Source organism: Serpula lacrymans (genome assembly GCF_000218685.1).
Source record: "Serpula lacrymans var. lacrymans S7.9 unplaced genomic scaffold SERLAscaffold_12, whole genome shotgun sequence".
Classification (NCBI taxonomy): domain Eukaryota; kingdom Fungi; phylum Basidiomycota; class Agaricomycetes; order Boletales; family Serpulaceae; genus Serpula; species Serpula lacrymans.
Window position 1 is genome coordinate 1,229,525 of NW_006763301.1, and position 18,286 is coordinate 1,247,810.

The 18,286-nt window shown below is 46.4% G+C and overlaps 7 protein-coding genes across 7 annotated transcripts; 5 read left to right on the top strand and 2 right to left on the bottom strand.

Annotated features, from left to right (window-relative positions):
* Positions 1-67: 67 nt before the first annotated feature.
* On the top strand, positions 68-1,080 carry SERLADRAFT_476375 (uncharacterized protein; the record flags this gene model as incomplete). The annotated part of the gene is made up of 6 exons (XM_007322232.1): positions 68-246; positions 305-335; positions 390-501; positions 561-604; positions 658-812; positions 873-1,080. The coding sequence occupies 6 exons, from the start codon at positions 107-109 to the stop codon at positions 1,003-1,005; spliced, it is 615 nt and encodes a 204-aa protein (XP_007322294.1).
* A 545-nt stretch (positions 1,081-1,625) lies between these two features.
* On the top strand, positions 1,626-5,543 carry SERLADRAFT_452457 (uncharacterized protein; the record flags this gene model as incomplete). The annotated part of the gene is made up of 11 exons (XM_007322233.1): positions 1,626-1,673; positions 1,728-1,845; positions 1,911-2,032; positions 2,086-2,208; positions 2,266-2,686; positions 2,736-2,995; positions 3,050-3,283; positions 3,345-3,710; positions 3,769-4,830; positions 4,894-5,069; positions 5,120-5,543. 11 exons carry the CDS (start codon positions 1,626-1,628, stop codon positions 5,322-5,324), a joined length of 3,135 nt encoding a protein of 1,044 aa, XP_007322295.1.
* SERLADRAFT_476383 (uncharacterized protein) lies at positions 5,401-5,991 on the bottom strand (the record flags this gene model as incomplete). The annotated part of the gene is made up of 3 exons (XM_007322234.1): positions 5,401-5,604; positions 5,660-5,728; positions 5,797-5,991. The coding sequence occupies 3 exons, from the start codon at positions 5,965-5,967 to the stop codon at positions 5,494-5,496; spliced, it is 351 nt and encodes a 116-aa protein (XP_007322296.1).
* A 95-nt stretch (positions 5,992-6,086) lies between these two features.
* Positions 6,087-7,986, top strand: SERLADRAFT_476389 (uncharacterized protein; the record flags this gene model as incomplete). The annotated part of the gene is made up of 8 exons (XM_007322235.1): positions 6,087-6,196; positions 6,252-6,434; positions 6,491-6,586; positions 6,648-6,753; positions 6,805-6,991; positions 7,050-7,328; positions 7,379-7,601; positions 7,658-7,986. 8 exons carry the CDS (start codon positions 6,190-6,192, stop codon positions 7,873-7,875), a joined length of 1,299 nt encoding a protein of 432 aa, XP_007322297.1.
* Positions 7,987-8,490: 504 nt separating this feature from the next.
* Positions 8,491-10,131, top strand: SERLADRAFT_417648 (uncharacterized protein; the record flags this gene model as incomplete). Its single annotated transcript, XM_007322236.1, has 5 exons — positions 8,491-8,616; positions 8,646-8,999; positions 9,062-9,274; positions 9,337-9,506; positions 9,565-10,131. The coding sequence occupies 5 exons, from the start codon at positions 8,491-8,493 to the stop codon at positions 9,971-9,973; spliced, it is 1,272 nt and encodes a 423-aa protein (XP_007322298.1).
* Positions 10,132-11,659: 1,528 nt separating this feature from the next.
* SERLADRAFT_476390 (uncharacterized protein) lies at positions 11,660-13,289 on the top strand (the record flags this gene model as incomplete). Its single annotated transcript, XM_007322237.1, has 4 exons — positions 11,660-12,171; positions 12,231-12,443; positions 12,505-12,674; positions 12,722-13,289. 4 exons carry the CDS (start codon positions 11,794-11,796, stop codon positions 13,122-13,124), a joined length of 1,164 nt encoding a protein of 387 aa, XP_007322299.1.
* A 641-nt stretch (positions 13,290-13,930) lies between these two features.
* Positions 13,931-17,102, bottom strand: SERLADRAFT_417650 (uncharacterized protein; the record flags this gene model as incomplete). Its single annotated transcript, XM_007322238.1, has 8 exons — positions 13,931-14,341; positions 14,393-14,631; positions 14,681-14,858; positions 14,919-15,230; positions 15,283-15,438; positions 15,498-16,043; positions 16,085-16,667; positions 16,723-17,102. The coding sequence occupies 8 exons, from the start codon at positions 17,100-17,102 to the stop codon at positions 13,931-13,933; spliced, it is 2,805 nt and encodes a 934-aa protein (XP_007322300.1).
* Between the last annotated feature and the right edge of the window lie 1,184 nt (positions 17,103-18,286).

Below are 18,286 nucleotides of genomic sequence, written 5' to 3' on the forward strand. Positions count from 1 at the left end.
CACAATAGGCCATTTTCTCCGGTCTCCCTCTGTCAAGATCAAACAAAACCTAATCTATCGGTCTGCCGACCTCCTAGGTATCACAAAGCGAGGGAAAAAGCAGTTTATGGGACATAAGATCAAAACTGTCGTTGACTTGCGCTTAGAGCATGATTATGACAGTATCCCCGGCTTACCGGGTGTCGAATGGTTATCGGTCCCTTCAGAGGAGCAACCAGCTGCAACTACCAAGGAGATCATTGAGTTGTGAGTTTGTTTGGCATGTTTCTGTAAATATGTGCAAACGACGAATTGCTCCACTTAGGCTCGAGGACTACCAAACAAATGTATTGGAGGTTAGTTTTACTCCGTCAACAGAAAGTAAATGTGCTAACAGATATGTACTGTAGGCATTCATGATACATTATGCCAGGGTGCTGGAGGTATCAGGAAAAATCTTCGAACTTTTCTTCACTCATCTCAGGGACAAGCCCAATGTACCGGTTCTAGTCCATTGCTCTGGTTAGACATCTCCTTACAATGCATGATACTTGTCATATTCAACTCAACTTCGAGTTCAGCTGGGAAAGATAGGACGGGGTTAGCGATAGCTCTGCTTCTAAAGGTACGACGACCTCTGCTACTTTTCATGGATAGGTTTACATTCCCGAATTTTAGATCCTCGGAGTCGACGATTATGATATCGTTCATGATTATGCCCTGTCGAGCGTTGGCCTAGGTACTGCAATCCCAGGCCTCATAACCAGCTTTGGCAATAATAATGAGGTATATCGGGGAAATCCTATAGGATTGATGAACTTCCTCAGTTCAAAGTGCGTTTACTGTAACTTGGAAGCTATTTTCGAGTTTCAATGCTCATTAATTGCTCAAAGTCCCGACACAATGGCTATGATGCTGGTGCAATTATGGGAAAGTTTTGGTGGGGCAGAGAACTATTTGATGACACATACGAGTTTACGATGCGAAGATATAGATACAATTCGCAAGAACTTGCTTGTGGAATAGAGAAGAACGGTGATCAGTGGCATAACATGTATTATACGAACAGACAACTTGTGCAAAATAAGGGGAAAAGTACAGCTCACAGGTGCCATTATCAAGGATAGTTTTAGTACGTACAGATTCTACGAGCCATGAACTGAGTCTGGTGCAAATGGCACTACACTGTAAGCAATCGTACGCCAAATCTATAATCTTACAGGCCCCAAGCCTGAAGAATGATGTTGTTATACTGTCCTTGCAATTACAAGAATGGCAGTCCTCTGAGCACTACCAAATTAGGAAACCACTACCACTGGCAGCTAGGTCCGAGTCGTACTCTCGAGTTATTACGTCCGCTGAATCGCTTTTACTACTACTTCACCTTACGGCCTTATAGAGTCAAGGCCAAGGCCATCTTTCAGAAAACAGGATCAGCATTGAGGTTCACTGCCAGTGGCAATACACGCAAACGGTATCGTACGTGTAGTTTCCCTATATATATTAGTATTGCAATTCGCCAAGTGGCGCCTTAAGCTCATTGTGATATATACTTTAGCTCCGTTCTGCCCAAACAAGTTTCTCTGAATCTGGTATCGATTTTCATACGGAGGATTGATCGTTGAAGTTGTTGATAGCGAGTAAGGATGGCAGTCACAACCGGGGGAGTCGCGACGACTACAGCGGTTCCACCGGTGAGTTCTTTTGTATCTACCGACTTTAAAGACATCTTATGTGTTACTATTAAGCTGCGGCAATTCTCTTTCTTTGATGTTGAGCCTGTGAAGGACATTCATGATCTGGGAAGCTCGCCGGACATATTCAAAGTGCGAGTTGCAGAAGCCTTTCCCCAGCGAAGCTCATGTTGTAACTACAGAATGCTCCGGAAATTTCTACGACAGCTTCATCGTCAATTGGCCTCTTGGTTGCAGATATGCACGGTAGTATACATATGGTCAACAAAGACTTCGTGTCGACGACCAGTTGGATCGCACATGTAGGCGGACGTGTCACACATATGGTCGAAAGGCAGGGTATATTGGTGACGCTCGGGGTATGTTATATAGGCTATGTCTTTTTTATCAGGGATACTGAGAATACTGCTAGGAAGAAGATGCAGTGCGTTCTCCCCTTCTCAAGATATGGGAACTAGGAAAGGTCGACAAAAACACCGGTGCACCAAATCTCCTGCGGTCCACAAAAGTTCAACCTAGCAACCGACCACACCCTGTACGCCATCTTTTTAGTTTTTTTTTCGATTCTGTTTCACCTTTTATCCATCCTCAGGTATCAGCAGTTGCCCTTTCTGCGGCGTTGTCCTACCTTGCGATTGGTCTCGGTGATGGTACTGTTCTCCTGTACCGCCATTTAGACCAGTCTATCTTTTCAGGTTCCACCTCTCTAACAGCTTTACCCAAAACAAGGACAGTCCACGAATCTCCGGCTGAACCGATTACTGGTCTAGGTTTCAAGGAACCTACCGAAACCAACCCCAACTTGCATCTGTTCATTGTAACAATCAACGGCGTCAGATCATATCACGTTTCTGGCAAGGGGAGCGGTGGAGCGTCTACGATAGTCGATGAAGTTGGATGTGGGCTTGGGTGCGCAACGATGGACTGGCGTGCGAGTGACATTGTGATTGCCCGAGATGATGCAATATATGTTTGTGGAGTGGAGGGTCGAGGACCGACCTATGCATACGAAGGTGTGTGATCTTGATGCTCCTTCTGAGATATGTTTACATCGTCTTGCAGGCCACAAGTCATCTGTCCATACTCACCTCAATTACCTCGTTGTCGTGTCACCTCCATTTGCTCCTAGTGCTGCGTCTGCGTCTGCGACTGTTCGGAACTTTGTCTCCAAAAATGCTACTATTGGGGACACAGACATAACAAAAGTTACTGTTTTTGACCTCGAGAACAAGTTGGTCGCTTATTCAGGCACATTCGTGGAAGGAGTTCGAGAGGTCATTTCAGAATGGGGTAATATATACATTCTAACCAACGAGGGAAAGGTGCTTTTTGTGACCCAGTATCACCTTTGAACATTGAACTGATGACAATTTTAGCTTTCTTGCCTTGTGGAAAAACCAACGTCTGCCAAGCTAGATATGCTATACCAAAAGGCTCTGTACCCTTTAGCTCTCGATTTGGCTAAGACGCTGCGTCTAGATGAAGTATCAGTCGCTGAGATTCATCGCCAATTCGGTGATAGTCTATATGCCAAAGGAGATTATGACGGAGCCATGCAGCAATTTGTTCAAACCATTGGTCAAATACAGCCTAGTTACGTGATACGCAAGGTCAGTTAAAATTCACTTCGTCACATTTATTCATCCTCGCTAAATTCGTCGGTGTGTAAAGTTTTTGGATGCACAACGGATACACAATCTCGTCACGTATCTACAAGAATTGCACACACTTGGACTCGCTAATTCGGACCATACGACGCTTTTGCTCAATACATATACAAAGTTGAAAGATGTTTCGCGCTTGGATAGTTTCATCAAGACAGAATCCAGGCGCTCGTCATCGGATGAGGAAAAGGACGAACTTCCGTTTGATCTGGACACTGCTATCCGAGTGTGTCGGCAGGCGGGATATTTCGAGCATGCTTCTTACCTTGCGAAAAAGTACGAAAGGCACGAAGATTACTTACGGATCCAGGTTGAAGATGCGGGCAACTTCAAGGACGCACTGGTATACATGCGTAAACTTGGGTCGGAAACAGTAAATCTCGTCTCACTTTGATTATTGTATCGTTGTTCATGTATATGGTTTTGAACAGGCGGAAAGCAATTTGGCACGGTATGGTAGAGCAATGCTAAATAGTCTACCAGAGGAGACTACACAGCTCCTCATCGACCTTTGCACAAGCTCTGGCTCTCTAGTACAACCTGAAGTAGAAGAAGCGCCTATTACCACCTCGAAATCGCTGGGTGGAGCTGCTCCTTCATACCTCTCGTACCTGGCTATTAGTCGTGCACCTGCAGCCGCACCGACCGTATCTAATGATGCCTCTGTGCTACCATCACCATCAGTGAAGACAGTGAAGCCAGTGGATGCACAGGAAACCCCAAGCGATAACTCGGGATCTTCGACGCCCTCCCCCATCATCGCGGCTCCCTCTACGAGCGCCATACGTGCAGCGCCACTGAAGAAACCCTCTCCGCGGCTGTACTTTGCGCACTTTGTGGATCATATGGATTATTTTATGGTATTCCTTGAGACTGTCGCACGGAAACGCTGGGGCCAGAGCATTGATGGGCCTGTCGAGCCATCCAGCAACGACCTTCCTGCCGACGAACAAGCAGAGAAGCGCGACCAAATCGCTATATGGAACACTCTTTTGGAGTTATATTTGACTCTACCAGAGTCTCATTCTAACGAATCGCTCCGAGAAAAGGCTATCCGACTACTTAAGAGTGACCTCCCGTATGACCCAACGCATGCCTTGATTCTCTGTTCTAGCCATCAGTATACATCCGGACTCGTCCTACTGTGGGAGAAGATGGGGATGTACGAAAGTGTGCTCCGTTTCTGGATGGACCAGGATAAAGAAGGCAAGATACCTGATGCTTCGGTTGAAGTGGTCAAAGCCCTTGAGCTGTATGGCTCTTCAAATCCTCATCTATATCCCCTCGTCCTGCGGTTTTTGACTTCAACGCCTGAATTGTTGTCAAGTCATAAAGCAGATATCGGGGCAGTTTTGGAGCACATCGAACAAGAGAAGATAATGCCCCCTCTCAGTGTCATCCAAGTGCTGAGTAGAAATGGAGTAGCAAGCGTTGGTTTGGTCAAACAATGGCTTATGACGCGTATCAAGGAGTCTCGAGAAGAAATACAGATGGTAACACTGAAACCACTTTTCCAATTAGCTCATACTCATGACAACTCTTTCTTCGTTAACCAGGATCACCAATTAATCAGCTCTTATCGACAGGAAACTAAGACGAAGCTTAAGCAAGTTGAAGACTTGGCCGATCCAGAGCATCCTAGAGTATTCCACGTTACCCGATGCTCAAGCTGTGGGGGACAGCTCGATTTACCAAGTATTCATTTCATGTGCAACCACAGTTATCACCAAAGGTATGTTACTGCAGGGATCATTAGATGACTGGGCTAAATCTGGTTTGAAGGTGTCTGGTGAACAGTGAAACTGAATGCCCAACCTGCGCTCGCCAACATGGAGTTGTTCAGGAGATTCGGAGAACTAACGAGCGGCTGGCTGATCAGCACGACCTTTTCTTGTCTGAAGTGGAGGAGAATGGTTTCCGTGCTGTGGCAGGTGGTTTCAGTCGAGGTGTTCTGAATATGACAGGCCTGGAGGGTGTGGCTGCGTGAAGTAGAGCATTATTCGATGGCCTACTTTCTTTCTTTCAAGGTAGGATGATCTGTCTGAGATGAGTCGATAGTTATCAGGCGAACGAGTGCGATTGTTATACATCTGTTACACTTCTTCAATATATACATTAATCCAGGATACTAGTTCGTAGTGTACGATACATTAAGATTAAGAGTTGGTCGAAGGGGGTTCCGTTGGCGGCACACCCCATTCTGGTAGACCTTCGGGGCGTTGAATTCTTTTAGGTTCCCAATCTTGTTCGCTGGCTGCACTCAGTTTCTGTCGCCAAATGCTAGTCAACGAGATACAATATGCCACAGCAAGTTTTGCTCACGTAGTATTCCTCTCTAATATCGAATTTCTTTTTCTTCCTATCCAATCCCAGAGCCTGCTCATGTGTTACCTTTGCGATGAGCACGTTGTTAGTTTTCGTTCTTGATTCGTTATCCAGTGTAAAGCGTCGACTCGCACCTGTTTGACCTTCTGGTCTTGCAGGTCATATCGCGTTTGCGTGAAAGACTGCAAGCCAAACGAAGCGCCTACAATGATGAGAACAAAGGGAATACCGAAGAGGCCTGGGTACTTTTTGAGAAGACGGTGTGTGGGGGAGGGATTGAGTGGATTGGACTGAAAGGTAGGCATATGGATGTCCGGGTCGCGGAGGACGGGGAGGGAAGGAGGCGTCGGGCGAAAAGAGCCGAGCAACACCGCCGGATTGCCTTCTCCGTCCACACTGATAGGATTATCTTGACTTTTACTCCGAGTCACCATTTATCTAGGACCCTGATCTGAAAACTTGTATATTCTCATCCTTGTCTTTTCCCCCTTACCACAGACTCATAGCACCCTGTTTGTTCCACGGTCATGACTGGTGAGCTGGCACCTATTTTTATGTACTGCTACTAGTAGCTGATTGATTTATGCAGTGACCGTAGTGCTGGGTGCACAGTGGGGAGATGAAGGGAAAGGGAAATTAGTTGATATTTTATCTGCAGACTTTGACGTTTGCGCACGATGCGCGGGTGGTAACAATGCTGGACATACCATTGTCGTACCAGTTGGCCCAAACAAAGTCAAAACTACCTTTGCATTCCATTTGCTCCCCAGTGGTATGTGGCGCAGTATAAACATCGACTTCTTGCAAAATAATCCCATGTTATCCCAGGACTTGTTAACCCCAAATGTATCGGTGTGATAGGATCAGGAGTGGTAGTTCATGTCCCTTCTTTCTTCGCGGAGCTCGATGATCTGGAAAAACAAGGTAAGCGAAACATGCGCATGTTTCTTTATCTTTCGTACGGACAGTTAATCAGATTGAAAAGGGCTCGATTGCACCGATCGCATATTTTTATCGGATCGTGCTCATCTCGTCTTTGATTTTCATCAGATCGTTGATGGATTAAAGGAGGTCGAACTCGGCGGTTCCAGGTGAGAAGCTTTTTTGTCTTTCTCACTTCTCTGATCATCATGTCGCTTTAGCATTGGTACCACGAAAAAGGGAATCGGTCCGGCCTACTCTGGAAAAGCATCGAGGTCGGGTCTGCGGATACACCATCTTTTCGACCATGATACTTTTGCCCAAAAGTTCAGAAAAATTGTAGAGGGCAGATTCAAACGCTATGGGCACTTTGAATACGACACCGAGGGAGAGATCGCTCGGTACAAGGTTGGTGACTGTCATTGCTATCATCGAAGTACATTACTGACAATAAACGTCATCGCAGATTCTGGCAGATCGTTTGAGACCTTACGTTGTCGACAGTGTTGTCTATATCCATAAGGCTCTGGCAGCAAAGAAGAAAGTTCTCGTTGAAGGGGCGAATGCACTCATGCTTGACTTGGATTTTGGTACTTACCCCTTCGTCACCTCCTCTTCAACGACTATTGGTGGCGTCTGTACTGGTCTTGGGATTCCCCCCAAGTTGATTGGCCATACCATCGGTGTCATCAAGGCTTATACCACTAGAGTCGGTGGCGGTCCCTTCCCAACTGAGCAGCTCAACGTAGGTTTGTCGTAGGTATAAACGAGTGTGGCTGAGCTTGTCTCTCCTAGGATGTTGGTGTGCACCTTCAAGAAATTGGACGGGAGTATGGGACGACCACGGGTCGTCGCAGGCGTTGTGGTTGGCTAGACTTGGTAGTCATGAAGCATTCTTGCTTGATTAACGGTTATGACAGCCTTAACCTGACCAAACTCGATGTTTTGGATGACCTGGAAGAAATCAAAGTTGCCGTCAAGTACATGATCGATGACAAGGAGCTCATCGGCTTTCCCGGTACGTTCTGGCATTATCTAATGGTATCTTCTTCTGAGGTCGTTGGTGCGCTATAGCCGATTTGGACGTTCTCTCGAAGGTGGACGTGGTGTATGTGACCCTTCCAGGGTGGAAAGCACCAATCACCGCGATCACGTCTTTCGGCGATCTCCCGGACAATTGCAAGAAATACATAGGATTTATTGAAAGGTTTTTAGATGTACCGATAGAATGGATAGGAGTGGGACCTGGAAGAGAAAGTATGGTGAGGAAAGAAGGAAAGATGCTGCATTAGTTCATTGTTGTAATCTTGTTGTAAATTATAGATGCAAGCCTGCCGCATCTAGCAAGCACACTGCTCGGGTGATCCCCGTATGTATCCTTCGACCATCAACATATTATTCGCGTTCAACGCTACACTCCAGTTCAGATAGCAAATGTCTGAACTTGGCTTCGACAACGCCTTAGAACCTAGGGTCCTTACATAATGGAGCATATGATCGAGACGCGCTTTGGTCCGATCACACAAACTTGAAGTGGCTTGTCAATTTTACGGTCAACTTACTTGTGAACACACTGGCTCAGCTGACACTACCTCTGACTTATACAGCTATTTGACTTTGATGTCCAATCCCTCATATCGTACAATTTGAATCATTAATATGCATCGTGGCTTGTTCGGCTTGTCCTTGCATCGCGTTCTTCTATTCGTAAACTTGACTCGGACTCAACATATTTTTGCTCTTCCCATTCAAATCCAGTTCCACTGTTATCCAACAAGAATCATGTTGCCCTGGCTTCCTTGCGATTTATAAGGCCCCAGGCATTCTCTGTCCTGTCTCAGATTTCCCTGCCATCTCAGAGCTGACCTGCACGTAATAGCCAGTTTCACCCATCACCGCTGGCACCGATGCATCCCTATCCAGCCCTTGTCGTCGCTTGGCTCTTTTTCACTTTTCTTGCAGACACCCTGGTTGAAGCTGCACGTTATAATCGCAATACCAACAGTGTATGTTCATCGCCCATCGGTTTGACGGTGCGTCACTAATGAATATCGTCAATTAGAGATCACAGATCAGCTTGGAAAACTACGAAGCTGGGTTGCCTGGGCCCGGAGACGGTGTTGTTGAACGCTGCGTCGGTGGTCCTGCCTGGTCAGTGTACAACAAGAGTCCTCCTGAGGAATTCTACCCCTACAACGCCGAAACCACGTTCCAACTCCCCGTCAGCTATGATTTACTGTACATGATAACTCGCGGCGGTACGAACATTGGAAGCGTCAACATCGTCAGCTCAAATGTCGTCAAAAATACGGCTGACGTCCTTGTGCACGTCGGTTACTACACACAGCAGGCATTGGATTATGCCAATGTCTGTCTGCTGAACAAAGGGATGAATACTCAAGGTGTCGGCATTTATGTGAGCTTATCATTATTGTTCAATAGTAAGGGCTACGTCGAACTGTCTTAATGCCTTGCTAGACGCCCGACAATTGGATTCCTTCTGAGCAGGAGGGCCGCATGCACTTTGATGTCACAGTGACATTTCCTGCTACTTCGGACGGCAAGCCCCTGCGGATCAATAACTTTCGAACCGACTTCGATCACTATTCCATCAAAATTGACGATATTCAGAAGTCGGTTTACTTCAACTTTATCTTATTATCAACTCTTACCGCAGGCATCAGGTCAGATGTGAGCTCCGAGTCTTTTCGCGTTCCTCTTTGTTTTGCGCGCTGATTCGAATTCTTTGCCAGTCGATCTTCGCATATACTGGCTCGTTCACGACGACTAGAGCATTTATCAGGGGTGCCTTCAATGTTTCTCAGCTATCCTTCGGTACAACCTTCGGACCCATCGACGTTTCCGTCGGCCATCCTGTTACGGGTTCAGACCTTACAGGACTTCCCTTGGGCGGCAATAATAAGTGTGTTGAAGTTTTGCAAGCGAATGCAGTATTATTTTTACTGATACTATCTTCCTAGCCCTATGCAATCAACCTTTTCCAATGATGCTCGGGCTACAGTCGAATCCTACAGTGCTAGTGCCTACACCAACGATGGGCCCATCACCGTTTATTACACGAACGCCCCAGCCAACTCTGTTCAAAGCTTTGTCGCGCAAACCTCGGGTTCACCCGTCACGGTATCGATGAGCAATGCATATGAAGGTAGTTTCAGTCTTGACACCACTGGGGATAACCCTATCAGCGTGGCAGAACGTGGTGGAAGGGATCCTTCAGGACAAGGAAGGGGGCGTATTGTGAATGTCAGCGCACCGAGCGGCATGACTCACAGGGACGGCGAAGCGCATTGGGATATTGTTGGGCCAGGCTGGGCAGGAAGCAGCATACAAATCCGAACAGATAGGGCACCCATATGGCTTACCGTCTGAGCTGTCAGATGCAGGTCAACCCTTCGTCCATTTGCAAGGTTACTGTCTCGAGGTTCCTATCTCAAATTCTTGGTATCTTTTTCTGTCATCTTGTTGTACTATTTTTCGCCCAAATATGTTGTAACAGGCCCCACAAAGAATAAAAGTCATTTATTTTATCAGTCATGGGTTCTAGTGCAGTTGTCAATGCTTGCCTTAGAACTTGTCAAGAAGAGCTATTGAGACAATACGTAGTATCAGTACAGTTACATCGGCGAATGTGGAAATTCAATTTTACCATTCAGATGAAATTTTGGTTCTGGGTGAGCCAATTGCAAGGTACTTTGAAGTCTATACGCGGGAGTGATGTGGTGCGTATCTTTCTTTTCTCGCGACCACATCAAACTCCCAAATTTCGATTTACAGAAATCTCAAATTTATTCTTTAGTCTAAAGTTCACTGCTACACTTCATTATACAGAATTTGTCCAACGCACTGTGCTCGAGTCAGTTCGACTCGTTAAGTTCTCTCTTTCTCTCACATCGGATCTGTTCGACACCCACAGCTCATCTCGAGCATTACCTCCAGACCAGGTTTCGACTCGGAACCGAGAAACCCTTGAAGTCAGGTTGTCGTCCAATGACGCTTACTTTAATGGAACAAAAACCTGTGGAATAATATACATCACATCTTTTCATTCATTTCTTAATCTACAGACATAGAACATACGAAACCCTTGAAGTCAGGTTGTCGTCCAATGACGCTTACTTTAATGGAACAAAAACCTGTGGAATAATATACATCACATCTTTTCATTCTTTTCTTAATCTACAGACATAGAACATACGAAACGCATAGAAAGATCTATAAGAGATCTAAAGCCAGAGAGTAAAATGCCAGCTCCGCCATATAGTAAGACATTTTGTGTAAAAGTTTCCTGCAATGCACTATTTCCACTGGGGATACCTTCAGTCTCCGCCAGGCTTCGTTTTCTCGACAAGAAACAAAAGAACGAGAAGGGAGTTTTTCAAATCAAGGTGCGGTATCTATGGGACATATAGCTTCGAGAACTGCTTATTTTGTTTCCATCTTTTTAGGCTTGGGTTCTTTTTAGGCTCGGGAAGAATATTGTCAAAAGCAATGGATGAAGGATTATGATATCACACATTTCTCTGAAGATGCTGTTGGGCCCCGTGGCGTAGAACAGAGTGTAATAGGTGTGTCGAATTTCTGTGAAATCATTCTGTATGGCAATGATGGGAAATAAGCAGAAACAAATGTTAACAACAACGCAGTCGAACTTGTGACAGGCTTGATTTTGCAAGTACATGCCCATTTTGTGGTCAACACTTATAAATACTCGTGAACCCCACCGTTGGCACTATCACTGACTGATATAGGCATTTGGCTCCAATGTTCAACCCTCATTTCGTACATTTAGTAATGTATATCGTGGGGTATTCGGCTTGTCCTTGCGTCTGGTTCTTCTATTCGTAAACTTCACTCGGACTCGTCACACATCTGTTCTTCCCCCATTCGAATCCAGCACTATCTTTCAACGGGGATCATGTCTATTTAACGGGGATCATGTCGTCTTGGCTTCCTTGTGATTTATAAGGCATCAGGTATTCTCCGTTATATCTCAGGTTTCCATCCCATCGCAGTGCTGACCTCCACACAACAGTAGCCTCATTCACCACCGCTGGCACCGATGTATTCCTTCGCAACCCCTCTCGTTTCCTGGCTCTTCTTCACTGTTTTCACAGACATCTTGGTTGAAGCAAGATGCTATAATTGCAATACCAACAGTGTATGTCCATCGCTTTGATGATGCGCAGCTAATGGATATTGTCAATCAGATATCACGTCTCAGCTTGGCTGATGACGAGGCTGGATGGCCTGACCCCGGAGATGGTGTTGTTGAACGCTGTCTTGGTGGTTCTGCCTGGTCAGTCTACAACGAGACTCCCGGGGCGTTTTACCCTTATGCTGCCGAAACCTCGTTCGAGTTTCCCGTCGACTATGAAATCCTGTACTTGTTAGCTAGAGGTGGTGCAAACATCGGCACCATAACCATCGTCAACTCGAATGTTGTCAAAAATACGGCTGATGTCCTTGTGCACGTGGGTTACCACACACAGCAGGCGTTGGATCATGCCAATGTCTGTCTGCTGAATAAAGGCCCGGGGTATCATAATACTCAAGGTGTTGGCATTTATGTAAGTTGATTCTCATTATTATTTTAGGGCTGCCGCAAACCGCCTTGATACATTGTCAGACACCTATCGGATGGTTCCCTTCTGAGCAGGAAGGTCGCATGCACTTTGACGTCACAGTGACACTTCCCGCTACCCCCGGTGGCAAACCCCTGCAGATCAAGAGATTTGATATCACTACATCTCACTACTCCGTTCAAATCCAGGATATCCAGAATTCAGTTTACTTTGACGATATCACAGTGCGTGCTGATGCCGCGGGTATCATGTCAAAGGTGACTTCTCGTGTTAAATCGTCCTTACCTTGCGCACTCAACCCGATTATTTTCTTATCAGTCCATCTCCGCACGTTCTGGCACGTTCATGTCAACTAAAGCGTATGTCAGGGGTGCCTTTAATGTTACTGATGTATGGTTCTCAACAACCAGCGGACCCATTGATGTTCAAGTTGGCCATCGGGATGTGGGTTCGTATCTAACCAGAGTTCCTTTGGGGACGAACGAAAAGTGCGTGGAATCTATGCTAGCGAATACAGGGTTACTGATATTCCTAGCTCCATGCAATCAACGTTTTCTGAATACGCTACCAGCGGCGGCTCCTTCAGCGTCGATGCCAAAACCATAAATGGCCCGATCACTGTCTCTTATACAAATGCCCCAGTCGACTCTGTCCAAACATTCAACGCCGCTACAGAGGGTGCGCCCGTAGCAATAACCATGAGTAGTACATATGAAGGCAATTTTCGTCTCGAGACCAGTGGTGATAACCCTATTGTTGTGAGAGAGAGTGACGCGAAGGATCCTTCGGGAAGAGGAAGAGAACGAGTCCTGGTCAAAAACCCACAGGACGCGAGTCTCATGTATGGCACAGTGTATTGGGATCCTCAAGGACCGGGTTGGGAAGGAAGCTATATTACAATACGAACGAACAGGTCGCCCATCTGGCTTACCGTCTGAGCAGTCAGATGGGTCACAGCTCTTCGCCGAATTGCAAAGTTACTACCTCGAGGTTAGGTTACTATCTATCTCAAATTCAGAGTATCTTTTTCTGTCATCTTGTTGTGCCTTTTTTGTCCAAATATTTTGTAACAAGTTTTGCAAAGAATAAAAGTCATTTCTTGTATCGATTATGGGTTCTAGTGCTCTAGAGATAATACGTAGTACAGTTACATCGGCGAATGTGGAAATTCCTTGTCCCGTCTTGCAATTGATTGTCATAATTTTGCCATTCAGTCGAAGTTGTGGTTCTGAGTGAGATGGCGTACTAACTTGCCTGCGAGTACTAGTGATGTGGCGCCCATCTTTCTTTTCTCGCGACCACATCAAATCCCAAATTTCGATTTTCTCGAATTTACTCCTAAAATTCACTACTGCATATCACCCTTCTTCATCATACATAATTTGTCCAACGCACTGTGCTCGAGTCAGCGCGGCTCATTAAGTTCTTTCTTTCTCTCACATCAGATCTATAAGAGAGCTAAAGCCAGAGAGTAAAATGCCAGCTCGGCCTTATAAGACATTTTGTGTAGAAGTTTCCTGCGGTGCACTACTGTACGTAGTTGTATGCAAGCAACGTCACAGGTCACAGGGGGTCGGTTGCGTTGCCTAATGTACTAGTCGGTCACCGGTCACAGGGGGCTCGTTGCTATCAACTTTTCAGTCACACTAGGCTGAGGTCAAAATTGTAAAAATCGCAAAAAATCACAAAAAATCGCAAAAAAAATCGCGCAAACAGCAAAAATTTGATTCTAGAGCCCCTAAGTCTAAGGTAGAGTGCTTATGCGAGTACCATCCACATTCCAAGCCCAAATATCATCCCCCTCAGCCAACCCCCGCAAGAAACCACCATCATGGACCGCAGTGTGCTCGGAAGATGCAATACCATGGCCCGCTGCTGAGAAGGGCATGCAACCCAACCCGTTTCCGAGTGCCTCCTGAATAACTGAACCAATCGGGACTTCGGAATCATCCATGTCGGCACCTTCGTTGTTGAAGTCATCTTCGGTGTTGACATGTTCGGAGTCAATGCCATAAACATCGCCAATCTTTGCATCAATCTCGGCTTTGAATGTGGGGTGGTCTTGAAGGTACTTCCGCAAGGCCGCCTTTGTGTCTCGGTGCTGTATGACCTCAGGAGAGAGGCACCACTGTTTTACTTGGCATTTTGACCAAGCCTAAATAAAGTCGTCAGGATGGTATGATACTGATAATGAAATGGAGCTTACCTTGCGAACAAGCTCTGGGCCCTTACCCTGCTTGAACATGTCATAAACATGGACAGCAGGAGCAACTGTGGCATCCCGAAGAACGGGTAGGGAGTGAGTGAATCGGACAGCTTCAGGTTTTAGACCACCGGCTAGCTGTTGACGGTGTGATTCAACTAAAAAGTTGAGAGACTCTTGTTTCAGAGCATGCTTTGTCACGCGCTGCAGTCCGACATCAGCAGGTTGATAGATGCCAGTGCCTAAACAGGATTAGCAATCTAACACAACCCGGTAGAGAATGAGGCTCACAGTTGGCAGGTACATAGATAACAAAGACATTCGGATGGTGGTGGCGGCAGTAGTTCCGAAATTCTTCCCCCGTGTGCACAGGATAGCAGTCAATGAATAAGATTGACTTTTGATCCTCGGGAAGTTCTTCATCGCGGATGATCTTGTTTACATATGGAATGTACACGCACTCCATCCACTACCACAACAAATGATTAGCTGATGTGTTTGAAATTACAGCAAGTCATTAATGACATACCTCGACCATGGTCTTGAAGGTGCTGAAGTGGCTCGTCTTCTTAGGGCTATTGGCAAATGTAAAATGAAAGCCTCTGTCGAGTGCTTCTTCCATACCCTTCGCATTGCCAGTAGGGCAGCTCTTTACTGATGCCCCACTCCACACTTGCTGGAAAGGTAATAGATCGCCAGCACATGAGCTAGCCACCACAAGTGTGTAGGCCCGCTTCTCATCTTTCGAAGCGATGTTGACTTGCTTCGCACCCCTGTCATTAAAAGTGACATTGTTACCCGGAACCAGGTAAACACCTGTTTGATCCATATTGATAAGAAGCTGAAATAATTACATCAGATAACCTCGAAAAAGCAATCATAGAGGGACTTACACTTAATGGAATGTCATACCAATTAGCGAGATGTACAATACGGAAAAATGCCGCCTCGCATAGATCATCGGCATTATCGGGGATATGAGCAGCAGCTCGAGTGCCCTTTCTGACTGACCAGTCAAGTGTACTTTCGAGAAAGTCCCTGACATATGACTGCCAACGCAAACATCAGCTTGAATTAATTTTACTCACTGAAGAGCTGTATAACTGACCTCAGAGCAGAAGAAATCCCCACGATCGAGAAGTTCAGGTTGTCTCTCCTTGATCACCGCTATAAGTATTGATCGCGCAACAAGAATATTAACCGGAACACCGGAAAGTCGAAGGTCCTTAAGCTGGGATGTCACCTCCTCGACAATCTCCCGATGCGGCGAGAGAATCCCAACGCGGCCAGTACGGGCAAGGACACTGCGACGTGCAACATTCTCGACTGTCTTCTTCGACCACTTCTTTCCCTTCTTGGAAATCCACTTAAAAACGGTTCCCCGATGGAGCTTTGCAAAAAGGCTCGGGTGGTCTTTCTGCAGCGTGCTAACAATGAATGTAGGTGACCAGGCGACTCGAGAGGCGACATTGTTGATGTGAACCCAAAGGTATGGATGATACCAGTTTGTGCGCGAGTGCCGATTCTGAATTGTGCCCTTCAACTTCACATTACGACCCTTCTTCCATATCTTGCCAGGCCTTGACAGTTCAGCAAGATCAGAGAGATCGGGGACACCAGCAGCCGGGGTTTCATGGCCGAGAACCATCTGTAACTGTGAGTACAAAAGTCGAAATGTGTTTGGCAGGGACTGACCTTTTTCATGATTTTCCCCGCTGAGTTCCTCTTACCACTCCGTATCTCTTTCGCTTTCTTGCTGAATCGGCTTTTCCTCTTCCTCTCTCGTGCACCCTCGCGCTTCTGGGTCTCTCTCAGATTCCGGACCATGGCTTCTCTAACTCGCTCATCCTCTGCCTCCTGTCTCGTCTCTGCCATCTCTCTCCTATTCTGTTCATCAGCCTCAGCCTTGCTCAGCTTCTTGAACCCAGAAAATGCGAAAAGGGTGGACTGTCTCTTCCGCACTGGCTTGGGCAATTCACCATCATCAACATCATCTCCATCATGTTCATCATCGCTGTCATCCAGTGCAACCAGCCTCGGCATCTTGGGCTTGGCAGTTTCTCTCGCGCGCAGAGGCTCGGAATGGACGCGAGGGGCCGTTGTCTCGGTGTCGGATGATGTGTCTGTGTCGTCGACGATGGTGATGGGTGTTACAGCTGTCCCTTTGACAGGCAACCTATCTCGTGCCTTCCGCGTTGGCCCTCTCTTCTTTAGCGCGGTTTTGATGGCAGGCTGTGCTGCTGACCCTTCATCCGATGATGAAAAGGCCATCTTTCTCCTGAGATATGTTGTTTAACTTTCGGGTGACTGTTTGCTGACAATGGCCAACTCACTTTGATGTCTGCTTTACATTCTTAGCCCCGGACACCATAGCTGCGGCAATCAACCTCTCGACCCAATTCATTATCAACTCGGCATCCCCTGGAGCCTCTCGCATCCCGTCTTGCAGCATCTTCAACAGTGTATCCAGGCTCTTCCCACGCTCAGTGATCTTCAGTGGTTCACCTCGGAGACTGTGGGCCTGGAAGCAAATTTCCAGGTTGTGATTGAGAGCATACCAGTGGCCATTTTCTTCAAGTTCCTCGCCGTCCAAGCCAAATCTGTACCGAGAGCTAGCGGGGTTCAGAGGGAGATCATCAGGTAAGCTTTTGAACAGTTTTGAGAGGTATTTTATGCGTGAAATGTTGTCAGAAGTATTACTTTTCAGCTCCATAGTGTCAGTGAAGTTGTTGTAGCAGTGCAAACGAGTCAAAATTCATTGTAAATTGGTATAAATTTCCTGGTACCTTAGCGGAGTTAAAGGCCACGAGGCTGGTTCATTGACCGATGCGAGCCCTTACCGACCGATGCAAGGCCTTTACCAGCCGTTACCGACTGTTCTCGGCCTCGGCGTTGCCAATCTCAGAAGTGTCACAGGTCACATTGACCTCGTTGCTAACTCTGGGGCAAACTCGGAGGTCACACCCTGGCGGCCGTTGCTTGCATACAACTACGTACAGTATATCCACTGGACACACTTTCACACTCTGCCGGGCTTCATTTTCTCTTATGACAAGGAACAAAATGAATGACAAATGACATTTTTATCTTGAGGTGCGGTATCTAGGGGGCATATAGCTTCGAGAACTGTTTATCTTGTTTCCTTCCTTTTGGACTCGGGAAAGAATAATTGTCCAAATAATTGGATGACTGATCATGATATCACACATTTCTCTGAAAATGCTATTGAACCGTGATGAATAGAGTTAATAGGTGTGTCTGATTCCATTCACTGAGTATGGTAATGATGAGAAATAAGCAGAAACTTATATTCACAACGCAGCCGGACTCGTGACAGGCTTCAGTTTGTAAGCCCATCATGATTTTGTGGTCAACACTTAAGTATTAGCGTCGTTCGAAGTAAACGCTGAAATATTTTCAGGAGCCTGAAAAAAAGAAAAGTGGATATTTGTAAGCGTCTGAAGCTGAAATAATTACCAGAAAGGGTCGGGTATAGATGAATTCTCGATCAGATATACAAAGTCAGACTACAAAGGTTGTATATATAAAAAATCAGATCAGATTGAGCCTCCCCCCCACAAATCCATCGTAACTATGAGTCGACACCGTCCTACAATCCGCGATCAGCATCTCAATGCTCTCGACAGTTTATTCATCAACTCACAAATGACGCTACTTAACAACTTGCTAGCTTCCCTGAAACAACCGGCCCAGTTGTCTATCGGCCTTTCAACGTCATCATCAAGTGATTCCGACTCCAGCGACTCGGTTAGCTCCAATGTGGGATCAGAGTTGGGGTTGGGGCTCGATTTGGATAGCTTATCGCTTAGCGGTGGGTCTGACGGCATAGGCGAGTCGGATCGAGAATCTGATCGAGAGTCGGAGGGTGGTGAGGAC